We start from the raw sequence: 12,502 nt of genomic DNA on the forward strand, positions 1-12,502 counted from the left end.
TTGGTCACTGCATGCTCGCTCCAAGTGCTAACCCTGCTCTGGTGCTTTGCAGAGGAGATTTGTACTCTGGTTATTGCTGAAGTATTTTCAGAAGATTCTGGCAGTTTCACCTGTACTGCAAGCAATAAATATGGCACAGTGTCCAGCATAGCTCGTCTGACTGTCAAAGGTAAGAGCCAGTGAGTCCTTTGAAGCTCCTGGTAAATCCAGCAGAGCTGGGATTTGGGCTGTGTGCTGTTGGCTCCAATGCAGCTCAAGCTGTGGCACTGCTCCTCGTAACTAAAAAGTGGGGGAATTCTCTGGGGAAAAAACAAATGCAATAAAACAAATACATCTTTGTATTTCAAAGATGTAGGGGAATAATTCACTGGGGACATGGCTGAAGACCACTGACTGATTTTCCAAACTGGAGCAGTGTCCCTTTCCCCTCTACCTTTACAATATTCCCTTTTCAAGGGAATATTCCCGTGTTCTTAAACAAACGACAGAGCGAGTGCTTTCATTTCACTGTGATTTCTGGCACTTACACGTCCCAGAGGTCTGACCTTTCCTCTTCCAGCTCCCGAGGACAGCAGCAGCACTGCTGCCCTTCACACGACGTGCTCCATCGACTTTGTGGCCACCGAGCACCAGGCTGCCCCCCAGGCTCCTTCCAGCCTCCACAGCCAAGCCCCCAGGCCCAAGCTGGAGGGGGTCCTGGTGAACCACAACGAGCCCAGGTCCAGCTCCAAGGCAGGGCTCCGCGTGCACTTCAAGCTGCCCGAAGATGAGAAGGGCGGTGAATCCTCCTCAGAGGATGGACCTGGCACCACCAACCAAAGCAGACCCAACCACTTCCCCGAGAAGATAAATGGACAGCCAGTGAAAACACCAGAGCCAGCATCACCATCCAAGGAGCCTCCCCCAGTGCTGGCTAAACCTAAGCTGTGAGTAAACAGAAGTCTAATTCTCAGGAGCATCGCTGAGGTTATTTAGTATTTATTGACCACAACACTATTGCACCAGAGTGAAAACTCAAATGCAGGATAAAGAGATTACATGGTATTGGCCTAGCTGAACATAATCTTAGAAAACAAATTCTCCAGCACTAGATTATTTTTTCTGCATATCTCTCTCAGGAAAAGTGATCTCCGATTTAAAAGGAAAAATGTTTTCCCTTTGAAATGTTATTAATTCCACAATGCTTTCTGCTGCAATCAAGAGGTGAAGAACACTGATCTTATGCAGGCAAAATAAAAGTAGGTTCTTCAGACATATCTCACTCAGTTCTGGGTATGAAATACTGCCCAAAGCAGACACACTCAGGCAGACACACAGTACAGACTGTCATCCCAAAGGCCTCCTGACTCGTGTGGCCCACAAACGTCATCTCCCCCCAAAACAGATAAAATACTTGGAAATGCTTGATAATGGGAACCCACTTGAGCTAAAGAGTGATTGGTGCGCTGGGAGCTCAAGGGGAAATTTGAAGAAGTAATGTGGTTTTCTTAGAGGACAATTTATGGAATTCACACTGCAGTGAATGAGAAGTATTTTCAGCATTTTTTCAACCTCCCACACGCAATTTAACAAACATCTTCATTTAATTTCTTAAATATGCAGAGGCTTTTCCTGAGAGCTCAGGAATGACTCCATAATGTAATTCCCTGGTACTCTCAAGCCAGGATGTAATTCCATAGCATAAACATTACAAGGAGAAGACAGAACTTACATTCCTTGTGGCAGAGGGAGAACTCAGAGCACAGGGTTTGAATTGTGAAGCCCACATTCACAGCCCTACACACTTTCTGAGCTATAGTGAGTTTTGGGGGGACAGAACCAGTATTTAAGTGCCCAGTGCTTGCACAGAGCAGAATTTCTCTCAGCTCCCCCTCCCAAAAAAGCTGTGTTACAAAGAATTGCTTTATTATGCAGATGTATATATGAAGGGCACAAAATCAGGCCCACAGAACTACTAAATCCACCATTCTCCTTTATGAAAGCTTGAAATTGCTATCTTTATCTGCCTTTAATGTGGTTTTTGTTTGGTACATTGTATAAACAAAGTCTTTTAACTAAAACCAATTATGATGAGCATGTACTTGCTTTGTCAGGAGCTGTTGTGCTTGGTCTCTATATCCACATTTTCCACTATTTATCAATAGATATTTAATACTCCATAGTTTATTACACAATCATTTTCCATCTCTTCCATGTCTTTTCTGGTTTTGGAAGGGAAAAAGCTCTCCTGTTTTTCATGTGCTGTATTTCCATAGACATAATAACTAAATAAACCTCTTGACAAGGCAAAATTATTTTCCTTAACTTCAAAGTAAGAAAGCCTTGAAAAACTATCTAGTAGATAGCATCTAGAGAAACAACAACTGCATGGAATGCAGGTCCTCTCTGAGGTACCCACTCCTGCCTGTCACTGAGTGCCAACCCCACCTAAACCCCATTGGTAGCATATCCTGTGGTGGATTATTACACAGCTTTAGCAGTCAAAGTGCTGGTTTCAGAAACCACTTCAGCAGGAGGTAAATAATGCAACCTGGCTTACAAACACTCGTTTAAATTATGATACACCAAATCTCACTCTCAGTTACACAAGCAAGGAGGTACTAAGGTGACTTTGACAGTGATATCCCTTAAATATCTTTGAGTAAGATTTATATTTATATTTCATATACTAAAATGTAAAAATTATCTTCAATCAAATAATTTGTGGACAAAAAGCTTTGGTGCCTCTGGCAAAGAAGGGAACATGAAGGAAAAGGTTATTTTAGTAGAAAACTAATATTATGCTTCTCTCATAATGTTAGAGAATATGCCATGTAGCAGTTTCCTGCCTCTTACTGTATCACAGGACACTGAATTTTCCTCTCTGAATTAATACTCAAAAGGCAACCAACTGGCTCACGTGGGGCTCGTAACCAATTCTGTTCATCTTTATTTTCTGTGCAGTGACCAGAGCCAGCTAAAGCAGCTCCACAACCAGGTGCTGCTCGAACAGCAGCAGGTGCACCAGGCGTCTCTGAGAGAGCTGTCCTTCGCCAGCACGCTGGTGAATTCTGCCAGTGCCCTGTGCCAGCAGTCGGGCTCCGTGCTCTACCGGCAGGGCTCGGCCTGCGCCCCCCAGACCCTGGGCTACGGGCGCCCCAAGCAGCTGCTGGCGCCCCAGACCCCGCCGGGCAGCCCCTGTGCCAGCTCCTGCTCAGGCTCCCTGGGCAGCGCCGCCGCGGGTGCCCCCAGGACGAGCCCCACGGAGAAGCTGCCCGCAAACCCGGCGCGGGCCTCGGGAGGCCTCGCAGGCCGCGGCGAGCAGCCCAGCGTGCCCAGCCCCAGGGAGGCCGCGGTGCCCCCGCTGGCGCTGCCCCCCGTGAAGCAGTTCCAGCCCCAGAGCGTGGCCCCCGCTCCCCTGTCCCCCACGGCGCGCATCCAGAACCCCGTGGCCTTCCTCAGCGCCGTCCTGCCCTCCCTGCCGGCCGCACCATCCACCAACGCCATGGGACTGCCCAGAAGCACCCCGGCCGCGTGAGTAGCACCGAACGGCGGCAATGCTCAAGGGGAGCGGGATGTATTTCTGTCCAGCTGTTCAGTGGGGAGCGTCCCGGTGCGGGGCAGATTCTGGAGAGAACTCACAGGCTGGGGATAAAAGCATCATACGGTCAACCCAGGACAGGGAGTCACTGAAATGCAAGTCTTCTGTAAAATAGAAAAGTGGGATGTCCAGATGTTCTGGGCATTTAATCCAACCTTTACACCCAGTAAAGAAAAGAAGGGATAACACCTGCCGCAATACAACACGAAATGGCGTTGAGATGTCCAAGGCAAAAAGGGCTGGTTTATTTCTGGACCTCGATATTTATAGAATTCCAAATGTGACCATGGATTGGAGGATGAAATTGCCGCCTCTCCAACCACACACTGGTCCATCAATTCTCTCCTCCTCCAGAAAGGAATGCAAAACAATCATTATTTACATGAAAAGTGTGTGTGTGAGAACCTCCATTACAGAGATGTAAACATCAGAAGGCTTAGAAGAACTTTAGAGGAACAGGGTGACAAATACCTTCTGTAGAAAGAGAGAATTGAAGATGGAGAGATGTGAGTGTACAAACAGATATACAAGAGTGTGGGGGCTCAGAGGTTCATAAGACTGTACTGGTGTGAGAGAAGATGTTTCATGAGCTTGCAGGATAAGTCACTCCAAAGCTCTCTGCTTACACCAGGTATAAAAACATTCATACCTATTGTAAGCAAGAAGTAAAGTTTTAAAGGTATCTCATACTGCAAGGGTTTTTCTAGTCCAGGTGAATCTAAGAAATAACTTCTGTAAAGGTATTTTTCTGGTTGCAGTACTTTCAACATTTGAGGTGCCCCAGAAAAATCTCAGGAGAGTTAATGGTTTGCACATAAATAATTTCATTAAGAGCCAGCATGATTTCTATGACAAAACAGCTGGTAAAGCAAATAAGGATGATGATGCACTGACAAAGTGGGGGCATTAGGATTCTCTTCTTTAGTGGTGGAGCTGAAGCAAATTTCCCTTTTGTGGACTACATGAACTCTGCATTAGCATGGCTAGCACCTGTACACTGGTACAACTGTTTACCAAACTATTCACCAGAGAACTCCAAATCCTGCACAAAGTGAGGAATATTTTCCCCTTTTATCAATGGTACAGCTGAAGGTAGTGGTAACCACCAGCAAGTCACAATCTCCTGGCTATCCTGCTGATACTAGATCAACCAAATTGTCATTACAGCAGAAGAATGTGCCCTGTGTCTATAGCATTCACCACTCTGTGTGCCAAGAATCCTGCCTTCAGACCTGTACTCTTTACTTAACTGTACTAAAATCAAACACACATCTATAAAAACAAACAAACAAACAAAAAATAACCCTGCTGATATTGGGTGTCATAAAAGGGTGAGAGAAATTAAAGGAGTAAAAGTTCATGGAAAGAGTAAATGATCAGGGAGGATGTGATATAAAGATCAATGAGATGTGAGATAAAGATCAATTGTATTAACTTTTAAATTATTGCCTGATAGCAGTCAAATGTGCACATTGTACACCTCAGGTAACACCTACACTCATTTCTTTAGCATTTACTGTGACATCATTATTGCAGGATAAATATAAATGGCACTTAGATGTTTATTGTACCATTACAACCCTTACTTTCTTTAAGATGTGTGTTTTTAATTTCTACTGCATGGGAATGGGATTATTTTACACATTAAGATAGTACCAAAAAAAAAAATCATATCCTGTATTGTGCTTTGGCTCCTAAGTAAATAAATAACACAGGCTCCACCATAATGTATCATAGCATACAGGTGACAATATATATATAAAAATATATATAAATACTGGTTGCTGCATGTTAGTATCAGAATTTTCTTTTAATAGCCCAACTCAGGGATTAAAGAAAAACCTGAAGCCTCTGCCATTGGCAACAGAGGATTCCATTCGGGAAAACAAAGCTGCACTTGTAAAGGACCTGGAGAGAAAACTGCATTTCAGAGAGGATGCTAACCAGCAAAGTGGTCAGCAGGTAAGAAAATCAGGTGTTATAAAAGTAAATTTCACTCATGAACAAGACACATATGATGATGATGTGGGAAAAAAGGTGTTGGTGTGGGTGAGCTGCTGCACAGCTTTGCAGGAGGAGCTTTCATGTGAGTGCTGGTTTGGAATAGCAAACTGGAACTTTAAACAGAAAGCATGAGGGATGCAGCTGTAGAAAATTCACTTTGTGACTGAGCAGCATTTCTCAGTTCTGATCATCTCAAAGGCTGGTATGAATGTAAAACTCCTTTATTTTCATGGAAGCTTCTGGACATTGGCTTTTAAATTTTTGCTTTACAAGTTGCTCAATTCATTGCACAAACACATTCATACACTCTGTTTTAAAACAAAGTGTAATGTAACAAACCAGTTTAGGATAAGGTTTTTGTTCTTCTTTCAGTTTAACTAAAATGGGCTTTCAACTTCCAAATGTATTTCCAAACTTCCAAACTTATATGAATTGACAGGGACTTCTTGGAGAACTTTTATAAGAATTTAACAAAATAAAAAACCTTTTACAAAGTTCAAGGAACAAAATATCAGTTCCCTCTTCATTGGAATCACTGGATCTGCGCACTGTCTATGAAACTAAAGAAGAAGTAAAAAATTAAATAGTATTTAGAGGTTGAAATTACTAAACCTGAACAAAATGATCACTACCAGTGTCAAAGTTAGCTGCTGACAGCAAAAGATATTTATACTAATACTTATTTGCTATTCTATATGAGACCAAACCTAAATCTTGATTCTCAAATTCCTCAAACACTGGAAAAGTTCAAAGGTGGCACTTCTGTAATTGTTACAGTAATTAGAATGCCAATGGCAATGAACTAAAATCAATAAAGGTCTCCTCATTTTCCTCTCAACTCCCGACTTTAATCCCTTCTGACTCTACTCTTCTCATCTGAGAAAAGCCTACTCCAGCAAATTCTAGTCTGAGTTTTCTCCTCAATGAAGGCAGTGACTATTTCAACAGATGCCAGGATGGAGAGTATTTTCCACAATTCCTATTGTTTTGCACTATACAGAACAGTCAGCATCATGAGAATAATAGGCTGGAGTGCTGCATTCACACCCATATATTCTGTCCTGGTTTTTCCTCTCACAGTTAACACAGAATTTAAAAAGGAGACATTTTCATTCCACACATGGAATATCTGTATTAAATCAATTATTGTAATGGTAGGGCAAGGCTTACTCTGTCATAAACACAAATGCAAGTCTCCTCTGAGTGAGAGATCACTGCAAAATGGAGTACAGAATCCAGTTAGAATCTCAGATGTTGGTTTCCTTGTATTGTCTACATACTACCTTAAGAATTCCTTCTCAGACAATGTGTCCTCTGGTGTATTTTCATTTAGAGCATTGTACTGGGACCCCACATTTCAATGGCAGAGTTCATTCCCATTTACAATACCTGCAGAGCACGCAGGGATCATCCAGAACAAATGCTGCAGATGACAAGCCTGTGCCTTAAAGTCCTGGTATTGTCTTGTACTGCTACATAAAGGGCAGTAATGAAAAGGAGGGATCTGCATTCTGGTGCTCTATTTATTATCTAAAATTGACTTCCATATGAAAAATGTTCAGCTCACAAGATGGGATTTTCCTAAGTGTCAGCATTATGCACTCAGCAGGATATCTGATAATCCAGATGCACTCCTTCTGTTTCATCCAGTACATCATTCATCACCAGCAATAAAGAGATCCAGCATCAGAGCAGAGCTGGGAATTTTGCTGATGCTGCAGGAGACAGAGCAGATTCCTCTCTGGGCTTCCACATCCGTGATGGCCAGGAGGTGCTGACAGAAATACAAATATGACTTTGCCAAGATTCTAACTGCAACTTTGACCAAGTACATGCAACAACAAGCTGTCGTTTTCACCAGAAAAAAATGGCCATGCCCCTCATTTCTGCAGATGGTGGCAAGTTCTAGTGCCAGGTGAAACTTCGTCACGGCCAGGAGTGCTGAAAAAAATGTGATCCAGTTACACCCAAACATATCAGGCAGATTTGCTCAGTTCTTTCCAACAAAAGGGGCAGCAGTGGCTTTGTGCAATCCCAGGAAGGTGTTAGGACAAATCCCAGGACAGAGCAGACCTGACTCAGTGTCTTCCTTGGCCTGAATACAATTGAATTCCTGACTCTGCACTCCCTTAAGGACAGGCTTCACTCCTTGCCAGTGGGTGTGTGTTGTGTTGGTGCTGAACCAGGCTGCTCAAATAATTCAGCGTTCTTTAGCAGCAGCAGAAAAATGTGGAAATGCCACCTTTCAGAGCAGCTTCTGTAACAGGGGACCTGAGCTAGAAAAGCTAGGAAGAGAGCTAGGTGGTAGAAAACCACCTCCTCCAGCCCCAAGGATAAAACTTGAGACTTCAGGCACCAAGAGCAGGCCCCCAGCTAGCAGGACATTTCAAAGAGCATTTCAGCTCAATGATTAGGGTCCTCTCAGGAAGCTGTTAGCATTTTTTCTTCCAGATTGTGATGGAGAAAAGGAACAGAGGCAGACTGAGACAGAGAAATAACAAGATAATCACTCTACTGCCCAGGAACCAGGACAAAAATCTCCTGCATTCTTGTCCTTGCTGTGGTGGGTGTCTCAGTGTTTCTGCAAAGTGAAAGAGGACAAGAAGGACAAGGAGGATCCCATGCACTCCCCTCCAGCCCCAGAATGTTTTATTGGCACAGAGCTGGGAGTTTCCTCATGGAGACTGACACTGGAGTGCTGTGAGAGCAAACATCCAAGTCTCATAATCTCAGTGAGGGTCAGGAACTGCAGCCTCCGAGGAAAGGAGAGCACAGGCAGCCTGAGCTCCACTCCCCAAATTCTGCCTCTCCAGTCCATGGGGCCTTTCATCTGCCCTGCAAGTGAAATATCTCAGTCATCTTCAGCTAGAATGAGTCATGTAGAAACAAAAAGGTGTGTGGGGAGAAAAGGAAATAAGGAGACTTTGGCAAATGGAAAAATATAAATGTCTAATGGAAACTAATTCTTTTCCCCTGGTATTTGAAAGCATTCACAGGCTTCACCAATATAAATAAATCTATAAATATTTCCTCTGTTAACAGAGGAAATTCAGCTTCACAGGCAAAACTTTAGAAATTAATGCTATTACCTCCTCAACATTTTGTTATACAAATAATATAAAATAGAAAAATTATGTCATTAAACCTCAAAATCCTGTACAGAAATAAAACTAAATTAATTACTCATGCAATAATAAAGGACAGCAGAGTTAAACACCAGGGCCTGGTTTATACATTTTGGTTAAAAGAGCTACAAACCATGCTCACACATCTGTGTCATTTACTATGAAGAACATCAGGTTGTAATGCTGATTGGTTGTGTTGTGCATAAGACTCAGATTGCAGCCTGATTTTTAAGACATAGAAAAACCTACAGCTGTTTAGAAAATTATGCACAGCCCTCACATGAATGTCCTTCACCTCTGCCAGAGAATGCTTGGTAAGAAATTTCAGAGCAGAAGAGAAGCAGGGTTTGTCCAAAAGCTTTTTGATCACTAAAAGCCTAGGGCACATGCAGATGCCAGCTCACCACACAGGCCCTGAGTGCAGTAATTCCCCAACACTGATCACACAGAACCACTGGATCTGCTGCTTTTGACTCCCAGTGCTGAGAGGGAGCAGGGAGAGGAGAGAGACCCCAAAGTGAGCAGGAGATTTCAGGCAGAGCAGCCCAGATTGGACTGTGGAGTTAAGGAGTGGTACAGCTTGGAAGCAGATGCTGACATGCAACACATGCCACTTTCTTAGATAAACTGTTGTTACATGGATTTAGAGTCATCCTGCCAACAAGGCAATCTAGTAAAACTTACAAAACTGGGATTAAATTGGGAAATTTGTCTAGCGTTGGCATTAAGTTGGCAACAGAACTGTTTTTACATAGTATATGGTAATCAACATTTGAGTAGAGCTCCCCTAGGCTTCCTGTTTGTGGTAATTTCCATGAGTTACTATCCTAACATCAGATTATTTTGACTCTACAAGCTTCTACTAACTGTTAGTATGTATATTCACTGAATATATATACTAAATGTATGTGTATTCAGTGAATCCTGCTAAAGATAAATTAAAATCCTGCTAAAGATAAATCTGAACTACAACAGATGCAGGATTTTAGAACTCATATTCATATAGAAAGGTGCTTGGAATCTAATGGGAGTTACTACACTCTGTGCAATTCCCCTTTTTTGCCAAAAATGTTCCCAGGGAGCAGAAAGGCCTAGGTGTTAAATTACTTGACAAAACCTAGGAGAGCATGATCCAGCTCTGCTCTGTCACAGATTTTTGTGTTACCTAAACAGCTCCCTGAGCTTCTTTAGGTCTCAGTTTCCCACAGGTGAAATGCAGATGACAGCCCTGTGCCCTCAGATTGTCAGGAATGATGGTGATGGGGCCAAACAGATCCATCACAGAGACAAAATGCTGTGAACCTGCACCTTCAGCAAGGCTGGCACGCAGAGGAGATTTTGTTTGTAGTGCAGGACAAATACAGCCCCCAGCAGCAGCCACAGCAGCATTGCCAAGGCACAGCAAAGCAAGCAGGAGGAAAGCTGCATTCCACTTCTCCATCTGCCACACAGTCCCACCAGAACAGTACCAAACCACTTCAGATGCATATTCAGCAGATTTTCTAGCTTTGCTTTGGCCAGTTTTAAGTCCTTTACCCTTCAAACTACACTGTGACAATATTAATACAGGCACCACTGCCTACTCCCCTTTTGCACACCATGCACGCTAAACAATGTGCATTAGATGCAGCAGAAATAGCCAGGTTTCCAAAGCTGCAATCTTCTCAGCCTACAGAAATATATACAGTTATAGATGCATTGTATGCATTATACTTTGCACAGAGCATTACACCACTGAAGAGGAGCTTGAATTTTTAGCTGGTAGCTATAATAATTTTAAATATCCGGCTGCTGTAGTGAACAAGTGTGTGAATTACTGCCTGTAAAAGTTTCATGTTCTAGGAAAGCTGCCAAAAAAGGAGCTGCAATGCTACACTTCTGAGTCCAAACCAGGGCCTGAACCTTTGTGCTCCTTCCCTCAGTGTCCCCAGTATGCTGAACTGCAGCCTAGTTTTAACATTGTACCCGTGGCTACATGGGCTTCTTCTTTGTGTGACACTTTGTGAAATATTTGTCTGAACCACAACAACAACTCTTTGCCCTACACCACTGCTGTAATCACATTCAGAAATAGGTTCATGGCTTCTGTGATGAACACAGATCTTCAGAAAGCCATATTAACCACTCCTTTCTGTTCTTGCCAATCGTAAAAGAAAACCTACCAAACAAGCAAAAACCTCCAAGGTTATTCTCTGTATACAGAGGTGCATTCTCACTTCTGTCAGAGATTTCTATTCTTTATGAGAAGTTTGGTGTAACACCTTCAGCCTCTGAATGTTGGTGTTCAGATTTTTCCAGCAAAATTAACTTGGTCCTGTTGGTTTGGTTGTGAATTGATACAAGCATAAATATACACACAGAACAGGTTTAGAAAAGCAAAGACTGAAGAGGGCAACACACAGGGAACAGGGGCTGTGGAACCCTGACTTCAATGTCTTTAATTCAGAATGTATTTTTGAATAGAACTCCTCCAGACTCCTGCAGAGCCCTGCACTTGTGCAAGGGCACCCAGGGCTGCCAGGGACAGGGAGCAGCTGCCAGCAGTGACAGTCCTGAGCTGATGGCGCAGCAAAATGCTTCTGTCCTCACAAAGTGTCTCTTTTGTGCCTCTTTCTGTATACCCGGGGTCACATGCAAGGAAAAGTCGGAGAAAACCTGTCCATGATTCACCTCAAAGGGTCCCGTGAAATGCATTCCTTCCTCTGCTGTATTTTCTTCTGCAAGCAGACATTTGAAAAGGAGTTCGTGCCCATATTTCTAAATGAAGTAGTCTGTAAGAAGTTAATATCCTCAGCACATCAGCCAGGAAAAAAATCATACATTGCATTCACTTTTTAGGATCTAAAGCAGACTCAAGGTTAATTTGGTTACTTACAACTTGAAAATGATTGCTCTAAGTTTTATTTATGTTAGTTGGTTAGATCACTTAACACAGATCTGCACTTTTTGAGTAGAGGGAAAAAAGATGTAATTGTTTCTATCAGCATTATGTAGTTTCATCTGTAGGCCATCATGGCTACAGCAACCATTCACTATTCATTTCTCATAACATACCATGACTTCTTTTGGACAGCAATGATTCTAGAAAAAAATCCATATGAAAACCTGCTGACTAAACTCAGCTGCCTATAAACAATACCGGACGGTGCCATCAGTTTGCAATATTTCAAAATTTAACTATGTTCTGCAGCACTTTGCTCTGCACATTAACGTGATGCCTTCAAAGTGCAATGGCAGTGCCTTTCTAGCCCATTTCTTCCCTCTGCTACAGCAGCCACTCCCTGATTGTTCCACGATTCTGCCTTCCTGAAAAGACACAGGGCTGTTCTCAGTGTCAAGGGTGAAACAGCAATGGCTCAGTTTCCCTTGGAACACTAGAACCAGTTCTTGCCACCTGCGTGGGAAAATGATCCATTTGGTTGGTGAGGAATCAGAGAAACTCCAGTTCTACCCTGGCTTTCATGAGATGAGAATCTGATCCATGCAGCAATTTGCTGAGAGCTGCTGCATGAGGGCAGGAAAGCTGAGGAGATGAAACTCTATCAGGCTGTGGAGATGAAACTCTATCACCCCCAAGTCTTACAAACTCCTCAAAACTCCACTGCAATATCTAAACTTTTGGCCACTTGTGTCTCCTTGGTCTCCTGAAGAAAGCAGAAGAGTTTGTCAGCTAAAATTTTTTTGCTGCCTCCATCTTTTCTCCCTTTTCTCTGGAAACTGTTGGTCAAGAGCACAATCAGCAGTGGGATGGAATGGCCAAACGATCAGGGAGGTAATTGCCAGTGTTTTGGGA

At 43.1% G+C, this 12,502-nt stretch overlaps 1 protein-coding gene across 3 annotated transcripts in view; it reads left to right on the forward strand.

The window, feature by feature from the left end:
* Positions 1 to 12,502, forward strand: part of MYPN (myopalladin) — a 72,530-nt gene that overhangs the window by 45,088 nt on the left and 14,940 nt on the right. For all 3 annotated transcript variants that reach the window (XM_063164193.1, XM_063164194.1, XM_063164192.1), the window contains 4 exons: positions 53 to 169; positions 560 to 926; positions 2,944 to 3,513; positions 5,398 to 5,542. In XM_063164193.1, coding sequence (XP_063020263.1) covers positions 53 to 169; positions 560 to 926; positions 2,944 to 3,513; positions 5,398 to 5,542 — 1,199 coding nt within the window. The remainder of the gene's footprint in view (positions 1 to 52; positions 170 to 559; positions 927 to 2,943; positions 3,514 to 5,397; positions 5,543 to 12,502) is intronic.

The sequence above is a fragment of the Melospiza melodia genome, chromosome 9 (assembly GCF_035770615.1).
Source record: "Melospiza melodia melodia isolate bMelMel2 chromosome 9, bMelMel2.pri, whole genome shotgun sequence".
Lineage (NCBI taxonomy): Eukaryota > Metazoa > Chordata > Aves > Passeriformes > Passerellidae > Melospiza > Melospiza melodia.